Raw genomic sequence first — 18715 nt, forward strand, 5'->3', positions numbered from 1 at the left:
CTGAAACAGAAGAGTTTCGGGAACACCCCAAATTGGATCTGGGTGACTTGAACATAATCTCAGGCAACTATGTCTGAGATGTGGTTGTAACTGAGAAAGCTTAAGCCTAATTAATTTTATTCCACTTAACTTAAAGAAAGAGTGTGTGGAAGAAAAGAATCTAATGACATCTGTAAATTATAACCCCCAGGAACTTCTCTGGTGGTCCAGTGGCTAAGACTCCAAGCTCCCAATTCAGGGGACTCGGGTTCAATCCCTGGTTGGGAACTAGAGCCCAGATGCTGCAACTAGATATCACACATGCAACTAAAAGATTCCAGATGCCACAATGAAGATGGGAGATTCCGCTACAACTAAGACCTGGCACACCTGCCCCCTCCCCACCCCCAAAATTGTAAATCCAAAGCACAAAGTTCACAGTGTTTTTTTGATCTTGGCCAGAATCTGGAAACACTGACTCTGATGTACGTAAGACTTGTAGTGATTGAAGAGATACACTCTTTTGGAGGGAACAGAGAATTTGCTCCTCTAAAACCTGAATGAGGAAAGACGAGCCCATCTTCAACTGCAGTTTGATTTAGTTCTCAACAGGGAAACTTCTGATTAATAATTAGACCTCTGACTCACCTTTGCTATATCCTCCCTATTACAAAACAATAAGCAATATTCTGGTTTATACATCTGCTTTTTATGGGTTTGGTTAACATGAGTTGGTTCCACAAATCTGATCTGTTGACAAAAGTGAGTTTCAAACTGAGGAAATTTGAGGACCAGTCTTCAGATACAGTGACCCCCTCCAACATATTGTCAGCCTGTGACCAGACAGGCAACTCCTCCTTAGAGCTCATTTATCTACTCTACCCCTCAATCCACAAAACACCTAATCTAGGAACCTGTTCTACAGTATCCCTGAATCATGTTCTCTTTGGACATCCCCAGTGGCCAGGACCTTATTGTTACAACCCTTGAAAGCAGCCCTTTCTTGGAGATCTCAGTTGTTAGAATAGTCTTTCTTAAACCAAAATTAAACCTGTCACTTCATAACTTCTACCTACCAGTTCTTTCCCCAAATATAAAAAGTGTTTTTGTTTGCCTACCCTGCCTATCCTCAGTTCTTCCCAAAGAACTTGACCGTGATGGAGTCCAGCCCTCTTAGCACCCTACTGTTTTCCTTCTAGCTGTCCATGTCTTTCTTGAAAACATGATATCCACCCCGCCCTGCACCAGTGAATCTGACATTCATTAGCACTATTATTTTTGAGACATAAGATATTAATGCAGCAAAACTTTTTAAACAGCCGCATCTCACTGTTGGCTCACGTGCTTAAGATAAAAATGCCTTCATCTCAACATACTTCCCCTTCCTCTTGGATGTGAAGCTGTTGAAATGAGATACACATCGGGAAAGTTGTGGGTTTACTACAGTGAGCTTACTTCCCTCTTTGGTGAATGCTGTTTCAGTTCAATCTGAGAGATAGGGTTCTTAGCTCAGGATGAATTTACAGAGCCATTCAAGAATTCAGACCCAATGGGACTTCCCTGGTGGTCCAGTAGCTAGGACTCCGAGCTCCCAATACAGGGGGCCCAGGTTCCATCCCTGGTCAGGGAACTAGATCCCACATGCCTCAACTAAAAGAGAACCCACATGTCACAACGAAGATCAAAAGATCCTGTATGCTGCAACTAGATTCAGTGTAGCTAAATAAATATTAAAAAAAAAAAAAGAATTCAGACCAAGTAGTGAGTGAGTTTTTCTTAGAAAGAAAAAACACAAAACCCACCTTTCTTGAGGAGGTGAGCCATCAACAGAGAGCTGAGGAGGATTTTTCACTGTCCCTGGTGGCTGAGAGGTAAAGAGTCCACCTGCAATGCAGGAGACATGGATTTGAGATGCGGGTTCCATCCCTGGGTTGGGAACACTCCCTGAAGAAGGAAATGGCAACCCACTCCAACCCACTCCAGTATTCTTGCCTGGGAAATCTCATGGACACAGGAGCCTGATGGGCTATATAGTCCATGGGGTTGCAAGAGTCAGGCACGACTTAGTGACTAAACCACCACCACCACCATCCTCTAGCACCTGGTGGCTAAAAGACTTGATGAATCTAGCCAACTAGATACCAATTTCAATTAGGGGAAGGAGGAGAGAGAGAGAAGAAAAGCTATTAATATTTTATGAGGGCGTTTGGGCCTTTCTGATTCTAGAATATAAATATTACATATATAATGTAATCAAACCCAGGATGTAGTGACTTAGTTCATCTCAGAATCCATGACTCATTCTGGGATGAATTTTCTGTCACCTGGAATCTCCTCCCTTCCACAAGCCCAAACTGTCTTAGGCTCTAATTTGCCTATTTGTTGTTGGCTTAATCTAGAAAAATCTCCTTATCACTCATTCTCCCACACCCAGTCCCTCAGCCCCTCAACACCCTTTTTTGGTGTTGCCGCCCTACACGCTCCTCCACCCAGCCCCAGCCCGCAAGCCCACACGGGTTTAAAGTGTCGGATTCGATGTTCTCATTGCCCGCAGATCGCAGGACAGACGTTCCCAGGGACAACTTTGAGAGGCCACGTGCTCTTCCCCCTTAGGAGGTGGGAGAAATCCTTGCAGCTCGGTTTTGTTCCAATGGTCTGTTCAGTGAGTGATTCCCGTTTCCCCAAAGGCTGCCCCTCATTAGCATGAACGGGGGTGGGGGTGTGGAGAAGGGGTGGGGGGAGAGAAAGAGCAAAAGCCCAGGCTCAGTTTTAGAGCCTGGGAACCGTGTCTACAAACATGACAGCTAGAGCTTTCTGGCTCCTCTGTTTGATCGTTGGATCTTCTCCCGAAGCCCCAGTGGCGGAGAGAAAAGGTAAGATCGATGAAACGCTGAGCCCTGGGAGAGGGGCTGGAATCCGGGGGCGAGGTGCGGAGAGCGCGCGACGAAGGGAGGGACGAGAAAGGGGTCAGGGCTGACCAGAGACTCCAGGTCCGTGTTCGTGTTTGAAAGGAGCAAAATGTGTCCCCAAGATTGTGTGTCTTGGCAGCCTTTTCGGAATGAAGCCAGTTGTTCAGCTACTGAAATGATCTCGAGCGAGCCTGGCAGGCTGGAGAAAACTTTGCATGTTAAGTAGCTGCTCCATCACAGAGGAGAGAAAGTGTCAAAAGGGGTCGTGGCGCGCCTTTCGGAAGCCTTGCGGGCCGGGCTCGCGGGACGCGGCGGGCGGCGGGCGCCCCAGGAGCTCGGGGTCCGCCCTGCGCCCGGGTCCGTGTCCCGCCGGCGATCTCAGGCGCTGGGTGCGCCCCGCCGCGGCTGGGGGCGGAGGGAGCCGAAATCGGACCTCTCTTCCCTCTCCCTGCAGCCCCAACCAATTGCCTTGGGACACCTGAGTCTTTAAAACACACAAAACATATACACACAGTTTCATGCATGAGATGGAAAATACTGAGAATGAAGAAACAAGAGGTTCTCTGCGGAGAGGTGTTTTTGTTTGGCTTTTATTTAGATGTTCTGTTCCATTCACTATCTCCGGGAAAAATAGCTTCCGCACCTCGCAGGGCAATTTACTTTGGGTTATTTTTCCACATGGAAATTGAATGACTTCAGTGGCATTTAACCCAAATATCAGACAATCTTTCCCATGACAACAGATGGTGATATCAATGGGGAAGCAGTTGTGAGGTCAACAGTTGACAGTCAGGAATTGGATATCCACCAGAACTTTATTCAGCTGTGTATGGGCAACGTTGAACATAATGAGTCAGAATCAACCTCTCTGCAAAAACATGAACTGTAACCGGCGATTATTGCTGGCTGAAAGCTGATTTTAAGGGAGATTGTCAATTTGGCAAGAAAAATCACTTGAAATGAAGATTGTCAATTTGGCAAGATAAATCACTTTAAATGAAGTGTTGCAAGAACTGCAAAGGGGGCAGGCCAAGCATTTCGATGCCAGAGGAGAGAAATACTGAAAACCAGCCGTTAACACAATAGAAAAAATAAAGACAGGCTCTTGTGCCCGCCTGGAGGGCACCGGGACCCAGGCAAAAGGGGGAGGTGATATTGTGTAACTGGGCATGGAAAGTTGCCCAGCTTCTAAGCTGGCTGAAGTTTGCTCACAACCTGCCTGCAGAGCTGGGGGAAAATCACTAATAATTTCAAAAATTTGTTTTCATGCCATGCCATTTAGGAGCTTTTTCTCTACCACGAAAATGATGCGGGGCGGGGGGACGGGGACATGTAAGGGATGTGTGTCACACTTAACCGGGGGCTTCTGCCTCCCAGCCACGCTTTAAACGTCTTTCTAAGCTGTGGTTTACTAATAAGCGGTGTCCAAGAAGCCAGATAAAAATCCACTCACAAATGCTCGATTCTGCGGAGACCAAGATGACAGTGTAAACACGGATGGGAAAACCAAATAGTTCTGTTGTCAGGGGCGCTTAAACAATTAGGAGAACCTGTAATATGAGACCTTTCCCCCTGGGGTTTGCTCTCGGTACTTTCTCAACAAACTGTACATAGCAGAAAGGCGGATGTTTATATATATATTAAAGAAAGGGCAAAAAGAGTTTGTTATTTAACCAGAGTTGTCAGTTGTGTTTAGTCCTAGAACAAATAGGTTGTTGTAATTTTAAAAGCTATTGATTTAGACAGGGTCCTTAACAAAATGAAATTTTCCCATGTGGTGAGAAAAATGTTCTTAGTTGTCCTCATTCTCACAGGGCGAGACCCTCATCTGGGTCTTCCTGTGAGGCCTAGGAAACCCGTGCTCATCAGAAGCTGGGGCGTCTTTCCTCTCCTAATTGGGGGGCGCCTTCCTCCCCGCCTCCGGTTCTCTTCGCTTCATTTCCAGGTCCCCGCTCGCAGGTGTATGGCTCTGTTAACATTGTCCATCTCCTCCCTCCCCCGCCCCACGTCAGCCTCTCCTCCGCTCCCCTCCGCAGCCTCATCTCCTTCCTCAGTCTCCCCGGCCTCACCTCGCCTCCCCTCCTCTCGGCCTCTCTCCCTTCTTCTCGGCCTCTCCCCTTCCCCCCTCCCCTTCCCTCCCCTCACAGTCTCCTCTTTGCCCCCCTCCTCTCGACCAGCCCCCTCCCCTGCCCTCTCCTCTCAGCCTCCCCGGCCTCTCCTCCTCTAATGGCCTCCCCGGCCTCTCCTCTTCTCTCCCTACAGCCTCGCCGCCCCACAGCCGGAAGCCCGACCCGGGCGAAGGCCCGAGTGCGGAGATGCCTGGACCCCGGGCGCAGCCAGTCCCCGAGGCCCCGCGGCGGCCGCGCGCGGCCGAAGCCGCTCCCCGTGCCTGGTCAGACCTGAGGCGCCGGAAGCCCCCGCCGCCCGCGGAGAACCGGGCGGGCTTCCGGGAAGCCGCGCGCGCACCCGCCGGCCCGCCGAGCCCGCGTCTGGCGCAGGCCGAGAACCGCGCGTCACCGCGCCGCCAGCCGGCGCTGGGGGATTCCCCGCGGCGCGCACGCGCCCGGGCCCCGCGCCTCCCGGCAGTGCGGCCTTCCGCGCGCGCCGCCGAGATCCCCGCCGGCCCCGCCCACCCCAACCGGCCGCGCGCCGCCGCGCCGCCCCCGGAACCCGCGCCCGCGCCGCCGCCGCACCTCGGCACGCTGCAGGGGGAGGACGCCGAGCCCGGCGCCGAGCCCTGTGCGCGCGCCTGCAGGGCGGACTTGGACGAGCGCGAGTCCTATTGCGCCAGCGAGTTCGGTGAGTCCCGCCCGCAGCTCCTCCCGGGCCCGGGCGACCGAGCTCAGGCCACGGGGCGAGCGAGCCTTTCCGAGCCAAGAGCGCCGGGCTGTGGCCCGGGGCCCCTAAACCAAACCCTAGAGAAACCCACCCACTCGGTCTTTCAAGACCCAGAGATTTGTAAGAAACCCACTGGGGGGAGAAAAGAGGATGTGAGCGCTATGCATTTCTCCAAACTCTGTTTTTTGAAAGCAGCGTTGAACGGAATCGTGCATGATGTAGACGTCCTCGGCACAGGGATCCGGCTGGTGACTCTCCTGGTGGACCGAGACGGGCTGTACAAGATGAACCGCCTGTACATCACTCCGGACGGGTTTTTCTTCCGAGTCCACATACTAGCCCTAGACTCCTCTAGTTGCAATAAGCCATGTCCAGAGTTTAAGCCAGGTATTGAAACTGACCGAAGGGACCATTTTGAATATGCACTTTATGCCACTTTGTAACGTGTGTATGCCACAGTTCGGCCCCTATCGGTCATCTCAGTACCATTTTTTGGGGGGGGCGGGGGAGGGTATTCTAAAATGAATAGAATTTAGACAAATATCACTTCGGCCACTCCGTGATTTAAATTCCATCAGCGAACACCCCCTCCCGGCTCCTCTGGTTAAGGATGGGAACTGCGCGCGTTGGCACAAAGCAAGTCACTATTTGTTGACAAGTGGAGTGAATGATCGAACACATTTGCCAGAAGGCATGCCTAAGGGGCTGTTTAAACTGTTTATAGTCGTCTTTGCGGGGGCGGGGGGCGAGTAATGCCTACTCCTACGTCGTTCTAGAAATGTGCTCTGTAAAATCTTGCTGATACTGTTGTGAGTGGAACCTTTGTTCCTAGTGTTGGCTACTAACAGCCTGAGAATCTGATTGTAAAGGTCACTCAGCTGTTTCCACCTGTTGTCTGAGATCTGAATGTCTGAGATTCAGCAAGTGCAACAAGATCGTAGATTCAAGCTATAGGCATGTCTTAAAGGTGTTACGTTTTCTTGTTACATGGCACTTGAAAGATAACTATACCTTTATATTTTGGCTTTTTTTTTTTTTTTTTCCTTCTTCAGGCAGCAGGTATATTGTGATGGGCCACATCTACCATAAGAGAAGGCAGCTCCCTACAGCTCTGCTTCAGATCCTGAGAGGGCGCCTTCGCCCAGGAGATGGACTACTCAGGAGCAGCAGCAGCTACGTGAAAAGATTTAACCGAAAAAGGGATGGGCAAGTGCAAGGGGCAATTCACGCCCAGTGCATCTGAAACACACCAGCTGGGCATTTCTGGATCTGAAACTTAAATTCTGCAACAAGACAGGAAAGGCCTTATCATCATATAATGGGATTTTCCTTTAGAAAGGGCACATAGTCCCTTTAGGAACTATTTGAAAGTCCCAACTCTCATCTTGAAGTCACTGTCTTATTTACAAAAGGCTTCTTAAATGGTTATGCTTCTGAGCTCCATGGCGGGGTTATTCAACTGGTGTGCCAGTTCTTCACACAAGCTCAGCTCACTGACCTGTCCAGTTAACAGATCACTGCTTCATGTTGTTTATTTTTAATTATTTTAATTTAAATACATTCTTCAGTAGAAATAGTTCACAAAAACATTTGCTTGATCTTAAATATACAATTCCAAGTAGTTTGTATCATGTATCAAACCAGATTTTATACTAAAACCATCACATTTTAAATTCTGTACATAACAGTAAATGCACTAGTCAGACGTATTAAATGTCATTTAGATCACATTTAGATCAAACACTAAAGTTGGAGCCCAAGACAAGTATTGAAGTTTTCCACTTAAAGAGTACCGAAGGTCTTATGTCAAGCAAACAGGTGTTCCTGATGTACCAAAATACAAGATACAGTGTATTTTCCCACCTCCCAGGTTCTAAAATCCTATGTTTTGTGCCATATTGGCAGCTATCCCAATGCCAAACATATTCTGAGTGTATCTGATGTCATTTTTCTATTAAGACCAAGTATCATGTTTGTGTTTGTAAAGCAGTAAATCTTGCTGTGAAATCAGATCTTGGATGCACCTGGTTTTTTTAGCCTCATTGAGCCCCAGAAGGTTTGGGCAAAAAGCATTTCTCAAACTCACTCCCCAAACCCTGGAACCAGTATTTAATGATGGCTTGCAAGCATGTGAATCGTAAACGTTTTCCAGCTAGCTTGAAAAATATTTAATCACGAACTGAATTTATTATTGATTTTATATCTGAGCCCACAAAGACATTAACTGTTTTTTTTTTCCCCCCCAGAAGACCAAGCTGTGCTTTAGTTAATTTGAAACTGTGAACAGAGACACTGATAATCCTTGAAGGTGACTGCCTAAAGAAAAATAACTGCACTGAAGAGAAAAACAGCACATTTGGTTTCCAAGGAGATGCACTGGAGTTCAAGCTATGTCAGTCTGTAATGGCCTCAAAGAGGCATCATGTACACACAGGATGTCAGGACAGCACAGTGACTATACAGCCTAAAACATATCTGCCTGTGATAAGATACTGTTACCTTATTTGTCCCAAATGAGGCAAAAAGTCGAGAGGCTCTGACTACTCTGTGGTAAAGCATTAACTAAAGGATTTTTAGCGAGTTTGCTGAGAATGAGTTTTGCCCAAGCTTATTAAAAATTATCCTAGAATTGCCTCTTGGGAATCCACTGCATTATTACATGAACCATTGACAGATTATAGTATGCAGTGGATGAAGAGCTTCTGGATTAGTTTTCTTTAGGACAGAAATTAAGACAGAAGTAGCACCAGTCACAAAAACCAAAGCTAAACTTGTAAATGTCAAATGGCTAAGTGGTGATCCGGAGTAACATGGTGGGGAAGATTACAATGTGACCAAATAGATGATTAGTTGGATGGTCAGATGTTAGAGTATAAAGGGAAGTATTATAAATAGCTCTGGTTTAAAAGAGAGGGGGAAAAATCACTTTTATATAAGACTGAGGGTTAGGGTTTGATTAGACTGTTAATAGTTTGAGAGGTTTTGAAATCACACACAAGTCACTTAGAGGTCACACGGTTAATGTGGCAAGCACAAGCATGTCAACTTTTTAAAAACTGCCTTGTTAAAACCAAGGCAATCATTCAAGACCAAGTTTGCAGTGAAAGACAAGTGAGGCTCAGGTGAGGTCGAAAAGTGGTCTGTGTGGGGATATGGACGGGAGGCAGTGAAGAACAGACTGGTAATTCCAGGTTAGGCAAAAAAGTTTACGAAGAATCTCAATATTAGTCAGTACTTTGGACACAATCTTTGAATTTTATGGAAAATTTTAACTTGCAAATTTACTGTAGTTCCGAACCCTTCTGTCCTGTTGATACGATTTTTCTTAGTACGTTGGTTTGTGCTCCAGAGACTAAAGGATCTTGGGCACCATACTCTGTTGCCTTCAAGAGGAACTCAAAACATTCCTCCTTCAATTAAACTGTTGGAGCTCAAGCAGAAAAAGTGTTTGTCTTTTGATAGGGAAAGGTTCATAAAACATACACACTTTTGTACTAGCTTTTAACTCTTAAAGACATCACTTGGTACTATTTGTTTTTCTCAAAATAATTTTTAAGGTTCATCAAACACAGGTATTTGCAAACACCTAAAAACTGACCTGGCCCTTCCCAGGTGGCTCAGTGGTAAAGAAGCCACCTGCCAAGCAGACGTGGGTTCAATCCCTGGGTTGGGAAGATTCCCTGGAGAAGGAAATGGCAACCCCTCCTAGGGTTCTTGCCTACGATATCCCATGGACAGAGGAGCGTGGGCAGGCATGGGTTCCATGGGGTTGCAAAGTGGTGGACCACCACCACTACCAGAACCTGACTCACTGTCTACAGCAGGTAACTTCAATTTCAGGTGGACTTTATCATTTTAAAACTATAGCACTTATTTCTTTAGTTGAATCTGGTCCAAATCGGACCAAGAGGGGTGTGATCTTCTAAGAAATGTCTTTTGTGGTATCTTATTCCAAGTATCCAAAAGTACTTTGTGTTCAATTCACTAAAAACCTTTCCCCAAGTACTTGTAGGACATTACTTTGTTCCTGAGAGGCCACCATTTTCATTTTAAGGACGAAATCTGACCCTCATGGGTAATGGCCTCAGTCATGAAGCTACGTGTGTAGATTTAAGAGGTCATCACGCTGGCTCTGTAGTATCAGAAACACAAAGATGTAGGGAGTTTGCCTAACAAATGAACAGAAACAGGGAAAGAACTTTTTATTTGCAGATTCCAGGAAGGTAGATTACAAACAACAGCAAATCTCAGCATCTCTTTAATAACACTCTAGGCCACTTGAAATATAAAAAAGTAATTGTTTTACTTTAGAAAATATCTCTGAAAGTTCACTTTTTAACTGCCACAGGACATTAACTAAAATACAAATCCTGCAGAGTTTGGGTAGGAGAAAAAAAAACCTTACCAATATTATGAAAATACTTTTTATGAAATGGTTTCAAGGATTGTGAACTTGGCCGATGAAATATAACAAGCATTGAAAATACTTCTAGCCGAGGAAATGGTTGATGCAAAGTAAACATATATCTATGTGTATACACACACACAAGTCCAAAGGCTGGGTAGAAAAACCCTAACAGTATAACAAATGTGCATTCTAGCACTTGGATTATTGAAAGCAAAATAGTTGTATTATATATACTTTATTGAGTAGCAGAAGCTTATCAAATAGTCATAGAAAAGCAGCTTTTGAAACTCATTATGTGTATATAAGAAGGCGTGTTTTCCCAAAAATTACTTTTCAAAGACTAAAGCTCTGTAGTTGATAAAACTATAAAATGTCTATGTATTTATATGGTGATAGAAATCACAAGAGGCTTTATACTATTAAATACACTTATGAAATTAACATCTTCCTGGTCCAAGGATTCCCACAAAATTTACCATTTTTGTACAATTTGGCAATGTCAACATCTACAGAAAATATATTAACCAACCAACCAACCACTGTTTCATTAGGAACTGCACCAAATCCAACGTCAAAAACATTACTTTATTTTTCTAGGATGAAATGTCCTATTACGTACAAAAAGAATTGCTGTTTAAATTTGCCACAATCTGTTAAAAACATAGCAATCTATTGCCTACAGATAGGAAAGTTCTTGCCGCAACGTTTTAAGTGATTAAGCCCATCTATATCTATATATATATGAATAAATAGTACAGAAATACTGTGACGTGATGAGATGCAAAATAATTTCATAATTCATTAAAATGTAGGATTCTTGCATCAGCACAGTGCATACAATATGTAACATTTTTTTGAAAAGCAAAAGGACAAAATAACCTATGTTTGACTACTTCCATGTTAATATTTTAAGCAAAAACTTTGTTTCCATGTTTTCAATGTTGAACAATTAGTCTCTTTTAGTTTGTAAGTAAAAGTGACATTTTTATGTACAAAAAGGAATGGGCTTCATTAGATAACATTAACCCAGAATAACTTGTACACCTGAGCCTGTAATAAGAAATAAATGGGAACTGTAGTAACGTCTTTCTTTTAAGAAACTAAGGTCTGGGAAGGTTTTGCATAGCAGGGTGATATTAAACAGAGGAAACTTAAAAAACAACTATTAGATAAAATTCCAGAACCTGGTAGGACAAAGCTAATATGAATTAGTGCAAAATCTAGTAAAATTTTTGCAAAGCTGCATAAACCAACTATGGCAGATCTCACAGAAGCGATTATGACAATGTAGAAATATGACGTGTAAGATTAAAACACTGAAAGGAAAAACATGCAAACTACACCTTCCTCTGAGGTTTCCCTTTTCCCCCTACTGCTTACACTACTTTTTCTTACGTGGGAAAAAACCCCAAACAACTCAACCAACCAACCAATACAGAAAGGATGAAGTCATTAAAAAAAAAAATGCCCTTCATAAAATATCAGTAGCAGTCTGTAAAGGGTAGTCTGCCTGGTATCGTAAAACGTACAGACGAAGGCAACGTGTATTTTGTCCCATTATCTTTTTTTTTTTTAATCAGTCTGATCAATTGATACAACAGGATTAGCACCGTTGAATATTTTTCTTTGACATGATGACAGTGGGCTGGGAATTGTAAAATTTAGGAGAACTACTGCCCTGGAGAAATCCAGGTACAATCAGATCCTTCTGCCTTTTTATTTTTCTACCTTGTAGCCCTCCCTTTCCCCTCAAAAGGCTTACGGAGAATCATTAGCGCACATTCAAAGACACCATCTGTGGGAGAAAAATGATCTCCATTTATTTTGTTTCATATACATCCATAGTTGAATTTTAATACAAAAAGAAAAAAAATTAGAATCTGACAAATGTTTACAAACAAGATACCTTCAAATAGATTTTACTCATTTTAGCCTGGTGCAGAGTAAATGACAAATTGTTCTGTTATATTCAAGGCAACAGAGTCTGTAGTCCAGGACATTTAGCCCAACCTTTATGCAAGCTTAATTTTTATCTACTATGAACAATAAACTCATTGTTGATTCCCAGTTGTGTGTGTGTGTGTGTGTGTGTGCACATGTGTACATAGCAGCTCCTTTCATAGAAAGAAAAGACATCTAGAGGTCGTCTTGTACTTTTACCTACAGGAATCATGATAAGATACAGAATGGATTACATGTAACCGGGGCTGGATTTTATAAGAAAAAATAATTAGCTGACAAATGAGGGCAGCAATAAAAAAGCGTCTTTTTTGCAACAATAAATAAATACAGTCGAAAGTTTTCTGCGAGACTCTAAACCAGCTTCTTCACTGAAGAGCAGACGTGGCATTTCCATGGAGTTACACTTGACCCCATATTATCTTTTTTTTTTTTCTTGCTTTCTTTTTTTTCAATAAACAAAGTTTTCCCGCTTCTGCCACAATAGTAAAACCATTTGATCTTGACAAGATAATGGTGTCGTTGACTTTGCTTTCCCTTGTCCGTTGGACAAAATTGGCCAAGAATATAATTGGACTGTTATGACCAATAAAAACGAAGTTTAGGTCAAGTCTTGTCAGGATAACCTGACTAAAAACATCTGGCTCCTTAATTTTAAAATAGTTCAGACAACCAGATTCTTGCTGTGTTTTATGTTAGGTTAACACGCTGAACTTTAAGAAGCTGTAGACTGCAGTTTGTTGTTATGAGACCTACAGAATACAGAAAAAAGGGAACAATTAAGCACCCTTCATTTTTTAAAACAATGATGCTTTATGTGGATGCCAAGGTCAGTCTGTCTGGGGAAAGCAGCCATGTTCTTTCATTCACCCTTGGCAAGCAAATATATGAAAACAAGAAATTAAACAAGTAACCTATAATATTAAAATTTTTCATGGTACACTAAACATGATAATTCAGTGGAAAAAGCCAATATTTTTTAAAAAGGGATATATATATAATATATATATATATATATATATATATTTGTCCAATACAACATTTTTAGCCAAAGGGACAAATAGAAACATTTACAAAAGCATTACCATTGTGGTAAAAGATGTGGATACCTATGCGTGTGTGTGCTTATTTACACTGAGTTGGGAAGTATGAAGGAAAATAATACTAAAAGGAGAGAAATAACAGTATTAAAATCACAGTTTTTTCTATTAAAGTTCAGAAAGTCTCCTTTCTAGTTTCACAGTTTTATTAACAACTTTTGTTAGTAAACCAAATTACTGTACAGTTATCAAGTATGTACTATTGCCAATAGTGTATATAAATACAGTCTTCCAGGAGTTTACAATTCTTAAATACATTGTTCAACATGGCTGCTAGAATAAACTGTTTACTACTATACATCTTTTTTTTTTTTTAAACATTAAAAAATTATATTAACTAATCTGAACTCTGGGGGGCAATTCTGAATTAGGTAATCGCGTGGTACAATAAAAGAAAGAGTGACCCCAACATCCAGTTCTGATTCCAGTTAAAAATTCAGACTAAAGATATCACAATCTGTAAGAAAAGAAAGAACACGGATGATAAAAATGATGAATTGTAACAAAGAACAGTTAACGAAAATAATGCTGGAGATTGCAAATTAAAAATGGGGAAAATATGGCAAAGGAAACACTGGAAATCCATAAATAAATAAAATTTCAAAGATTGGCTACATATATGTTTCATTCTAAACTCAACAAAAGTTCCCTAATACCACTTCACATTTTTTTTTTAACATAAGCAAGACTTGGGCAGAGTCCTCAGTTGACTTCTGTGTTCTTCAATAAAGATCATATAAGCTAGAATATAATTAAATAGCTATAGAAAGTACTTGGGGGCAAGCACTTCTGAGTGGTCCCTTCACTGTGAAGACCCAGCCTTTATGTCTCCTCTCCTTCCCCCAATTCTCTACTTTTGTAGCAGGCCCACCTCATCAGCAGCTGCTGCCACCCCTACTCAGCTGGGATTCAAATCCCCCAGCTTCCACCAAAGGGTAAACTAAAGCCTTTTCAATTAAAAAAAAAAAAAAAAAAAAAGCAGTTTCAGAAATTCAGCTGGAGTGTAAACTACGTAAGGTAGGAAGCACAAAGCACAGAGGGCTTATAGTAAGTTTCAACCTAAAGTCTGGGCTGCCTGAGAATTCCTTGGAACTTTCAGTTCTTGGGTAGGGAGATTTCTTACACTGCTATTTCTTACTTTATCAACTTTGCATTGTTTAAACTGTTATGGCAAATGAGAACTGAGCGGCTTATGTAACCATTTTCCCTTCTCCCTTCTTGAGTACAAGTTTTATTTCTCAGTAATTTAAATCTTTCCACGCTTTGTCTGCAGACTGATTATAAAAGTTGGAAATCAATGTGCCATTTACATTATTGTGACTATATAAATATTTTTCTCTGTAGCACCTACTCTTTCCCTAAGAGGGCATTCTTAGTAACCTATACAACTTTTTTCCTTTCATGGAGTTTCTGATTGCCTTTCATCACCACCCCCCCCCCACTTACATTCTTAAGTTATCTAATGTATGAATCATTTTTTCCCTCCAGACACATCCCTCCTGGGAGTGCTCCATTCTCCTGCTTCAATTTGCAGTGCCAGCTGCATGGGCCTGCTGTACAAATGCCACTCTGGGTCAGAGTCATTCTCTTAGCTTTCTTGAAATCCAAGGTCTTTCGTTTTTTTGATTTGCTTCTTCTTTTTTTGTTAATGCACATCTTAAAATAACTTGCTAAGAAAGGATGCAAGGGAAAGAAGCTCTTTCTGAGTCCTTATATGACCTGAAAATATACTTATTCTGCCTCTACGTGTGACTGTTTGGCTGGACACAGGTTTCATTTTCCCTCAAACTTTTTGATTATATTCTTCCATTACTCTCTAGAGTTCTGTGTTGTTAGAGAAAAGTCTGATACCAGTCTAATTCCTATTACTTTACAGGAATTTTAACCTCTTTAGAAGCTTTCAGATAGAGCTTCTTCTATCCCTGGCATCTGGAGATTTCAGTTATGGATATATGTGGAATGGACCAGTTACGGAAACATGGAATGGACCTTTTCCCACTTGTCTGGCTGGCTTACATGTTTACCAACCATTCTCATCCCTCCACACCTCCCACCCAGCTCCACCTCCCTGCCCCACAGAACAAGAGCTCCATGGAAAGCCACTACATTCAATATCTGATGCATAGCAGTGGCTCAACAACCATTTGCTGAACGAACAGTTTTGCTTAGATACAAAGTTGTCTGCATCTCACCAGCTCAGGAACTTTTTCTTAGTAGTCCTCTGATAATTTCCTCTCCTCTGTCTTCTCTGTTATTTCTGAAATTTCCATTAAGTGAATACTGGATATTCCATAACACTTTTTTCTTCATATTTTTCACCTCCTTGTCTTTTTGTTCTTTACATTGAGAGTGTCTTGATTCAATGTGTGCAGTAAGTTTGTAAAATTTCTAGTTACTGTTTTTTTTTCAGATTATTCTTTATTTCTAATATCCTGTTCACCATTTTACAGATGCAGTATCTTCTAAAATTTCTCTTGGGACATGATTTAGAGGCTTGCTTTGTTTTTTAAGGTTCTCCTTTGACTTCTCTGGAATCTTTTTTTTTTTTTTGTTACACCCTAACCTTTCACCTTGGCACTGCAGGCTTTCCTTACATATCTGGCTATCCGTAACTGTCTGTTCCCACTTAAGAGTAAGTTCACAAACTTGATGGGTGCCTGGAGAACCATGTGCATATGTATGCAGCTTACTAACTGGTGGGCTTTGCTTTAGATCAGAGTTTTCAATCTCAACACCACTGACATTCTGGAGCTGGGTAATTCTTTGCTGTAAAGGCTGCAATGTCCGATCCAAGTGTGGGATGTTCAGCACCATCTCCAGCCTCTACCTATTAGATGTCAGTACCACTTACCACCTCCAAGTGTGACAAACAGCAGTGTCTCCAGGTATTGCTAACTATCCCTTGTAGGCTGAGGGTAAGCAAATTACCCTGTTGAGAGCCCCAGTGTTAGAATAAGGGGAGCCAATCCTTCAGGGATCAGGGGATTTTACTCTGGGTCCCATTCTCTTCTGTCTACTCTAGCTCTCTGCTGATGGTTTATTCTGTTTCTTTGGAGAAAAATCCAGTGTTCTTCCAGTTTTTCAGGCCTCCTACAAGGTCTGCACACAGGGGTCAATGAGGGTGACTAGCCTGGATACGTTGGAGAAGGAAATGGCAACCCACTCCAGTGTTCTTGCCTGAGAATCCCAGGGACAGGGGAGCCTGGTGGGCTGCCATCTATGGGGTCGCACAGAGTCGGACACGACTGAAGTAACTTAGCAGCAGCAGCAGCAGCCTGGATACAGATCTTCAGCTAACGCTTCTCTCTTCCTACTCTCTCACCTTCGATCCTGTTTCAGACTCTGTCTGGGGTCCTACCAGTCAGCAGGCTGTCGTGTCTGCCGAGGAGCCTGCTGCAGGAGTCTGGCTGCGGCCTTCTTGCCTCCATCAGTCAGTGGCCTTCTGTCTGCTGTATTTCATGATTTGCTGAAATCTCATCGGCTGACTGACTTCTCCCATACTCTTTTCACCACTCTGAATTTATCTCTTTTTATTCCTTTATTATTATTTTCCTGGGGACTCTGTCATATTCAGTAAGTCCTCTTCCACTTAAGTTTTCCAGCTAATGGGTTCATAGGCAACAGTAAAAGCAGGAAGGTTTTAGAGATTCTTTAACTCTCTTGGTTCGTGGTCCACAAAGCCTCCCTACTGCTTTCCATCCTGCCTTGCCTAAAGTTTGTGAGTCTTTTGTTGAGAAGGTGACTGGTTGTGCCTATCCTTAACTTTAAATACACTGACTAAAGTACAGGTCTCAATCTACCTTGTTACAGGAGAAGGAGAGAAACAAAACACCCAGAAGATTCTCCTAAGAGAAAAATGACTAGAGATTCTTACACTTTGGTATGCAGAGTCCCTTGGGAGTTCACTAGATAATACAGGTGCCTAGGCCCTAGCCTAGCCAAGAGTTACCCAGGGAAGGTAGATCCTCTGACTACTTAGGAAGGATCAAACTAGTGGGCTGGTGGATGGGAGACAGTGAACAATGAATCCCAGGACTAGACTGGTGGCCGTTCTCAAAGAAAAGGAAAATGGGCCTCTGTTGGGAAGAAGAAAGTCATGGGCTTGGAAGGAGCAGGTACTGAAGGTCAGAAACAGAAGGCATGAGGTCAAAGCACCTGAATACCACACGAAGCTGTTCAATGCTTTTTATATGTTACTATAGATTCAAAGGGGCTTTCCTGGTGGCTCAGCTGGTAAAGAATGACCTGCAGTGTGGGAGACCTGGATTCGATCTCTGGGTTGGGAAGACCCCCTGGAGAAGGGAACAGTTACCCACTCCAGTATTCTGGTCTGGAGAATTCCATGGACTGTATAATCTATGGGGTCGCAAAGAGTCGTTGGACATGACTGAGCAACTTTCACAGGTTCGAAGAAAAAGTCTGTGGAATTAAAGTCTAGTTTTGCCCGAGGAAAAAAATCCAGAAAAATAAAATTATTCATGATTTCAAAGACATCACAAACATAAATTAAGGAGAACGTGCTAAGATCCCCTCTTTATGGTCTTTCTCTTACTCTATCCTACAGAACAGTTATTTTTATACTTTTGTAAACTTAGTGAGAGCAAGAACTCTTACTGCTATCTTTGTATGTGCCCCGTGGCATTTAAGACATCTTACATTCTTTAAGCATTTGATAAATGTTTTTTGAATTTTAGAAAGTGGCTCTAATTTTAAGTAGATCACACACAAATCTAGCCATTTCTCATTAGGAGTTGAACTGATTCAGAGCACTGAACACCCCTGCTTACCTGCTAGCCTTGAATCCTTTCAATTTCTGTACAAAGAATGATTCAAGAACTTCTGCACACTGGTAAAAAGGAGAGTCACTTGGATTATAGTAACGACAATTATCAAAAATTTTGGTCATATCTGCTACAAATTCCGTCAGCTTTTCATAATATCTTCTTTGTACTCTTTCTTCCATGGTGGCAAGGTCTTAAAAACACAAAATGTAAAAGATTTTCAAAACCTTAAGGTCATTCCAATGCGAATACTGCCTGCAGTTCTGACAAACAAGAATAGGACTGACAGATAAACACAATTTCAAAACTAAATCTCAATAATTATTTCAGAAGTGAGAAAATAATTTTGAAGTTCATTCAAAAAATAAAAGCTCAAGAGTATCTAAGAAATATTTGAACAATAAAAGTAATGGGAGAAGACAATCTATGAGAATTTAAAAAAATCATAAAACTGTGATAATGAAAAGTGTGGCACTGTCCAAGATGATACAAACATTAATGGAACTGAATTCGAAACAGGAACAGACCTGACTGTATTCAGCATATGAATTTTACATATGTTGAGGATGTCATTTCAAGTAAGCAGAGAAAGGAAGAATTCATTAATAAATTGGGTTGGAGCAACTGCCTACCTATATTTGAAGAAAAATTCTATCTCATACTATATGCCAAAGTAACCTAGGTGGATTAAAATTTAAGGACAAAAAGGAATGTAGTCAATCACTGAACCACGCATATAAA

General features: G+C 42.4%; 2 protein-coding genes across 19 annotated transcripts in view; one reads left to right on the forward strand and one right to left on the reverse strand.

Annotated features, from left to right (window-relative positions):
- Window positions 1-2502: 2502 nt before the first annotated feature.
- Window positions 2503-7736, forward strand: C19H17orf58 (chromosome 19 C17orf58 homolog). Its single transcript, XM_061392413.1, has 4 exons — window positions 2503-2852; window positions 5151-5687; window positions 5922-6113; window positions 6779-7736. Exons 1-4 carry the CDS (start codon window positions 2777-2779, stop codon window positions 6967-6969), a joined length of 996 nt encoding a protein of 331 aa, XP_061248397.1. The 5' UTR covers window positions 2503-2776; the 3' UTR covers window positions 6970-7736.
- Window positions 7737-10698: 2962 nt separating this feature from the next.
- The window catches only part of BPTF (bromodomain PHD finger transcription factor), a 133218-nt gene continuing 125201 nt past the window's right edge, over window positions 10699-18715 (reverse strand). For 17 of the 18 annotated variants that reach the window (XM_061392389.1, XM_061392385.1, XM_061392383.1 and 14 more), the window contains 2 exons: window positions 17981-18167; window positions 10699-12845 (listed from right to left, as the gene is read on the reverse strand). In XM_061392389.1, coding sequence (XP_061248373.1) covers window positions 12809-12845; window positions 17981-18167 — 224 coding nt within the window. In that variant the 3' untranslated portion in view covers window positions 10699-12808. Of the gene's footprint in view, window positions 13651-17980; window positions 18168-18715 lie in introns of all 18 variants that reach the window. The other variant, XM_061392376.1, reaches the window with a different exon arrangement.

The sequence above is a fragment of the Bos javanicus genome, chromosome 19, assembly GCF_032452875.1.
Source record: "Bos javanicus breed banteng chromosome 19, ARS-OSU_banteng_1.0, whole genome shotgun sequence".
Taxonomy (NCBI): Eukaryota; Metazoa; Chordata; class Mammalia; order Artiodactyla; family Bovidae; genus Bos; species Bos javanicus.

Bases quoted from the DNA above. Each gene is read 5' to 3' on its own strand.
- C19H17orf58 (XM_061392413.1), top strand. From the start codon at position 2,777: ATGACAGCTAGAGCTTTCTGGCTCCTCTGTTTGATCGTTGGATCTTCT. The intron at 5,688-5,921 runs GTGAGTCCCGCC...TTTTGAAAGCAG, and splicing joins CTATTGCGCCAGCGAGTTCG to CGTTGAACGGAATCGTGCAT. The intron at 6,114-6,778 runs GTATTGAAACTG...TTCCTTCTTCAG, and splicing joins ATGTCCAGAGTTTAAGCCAG to GCAGCAGGTATATTGTGATG.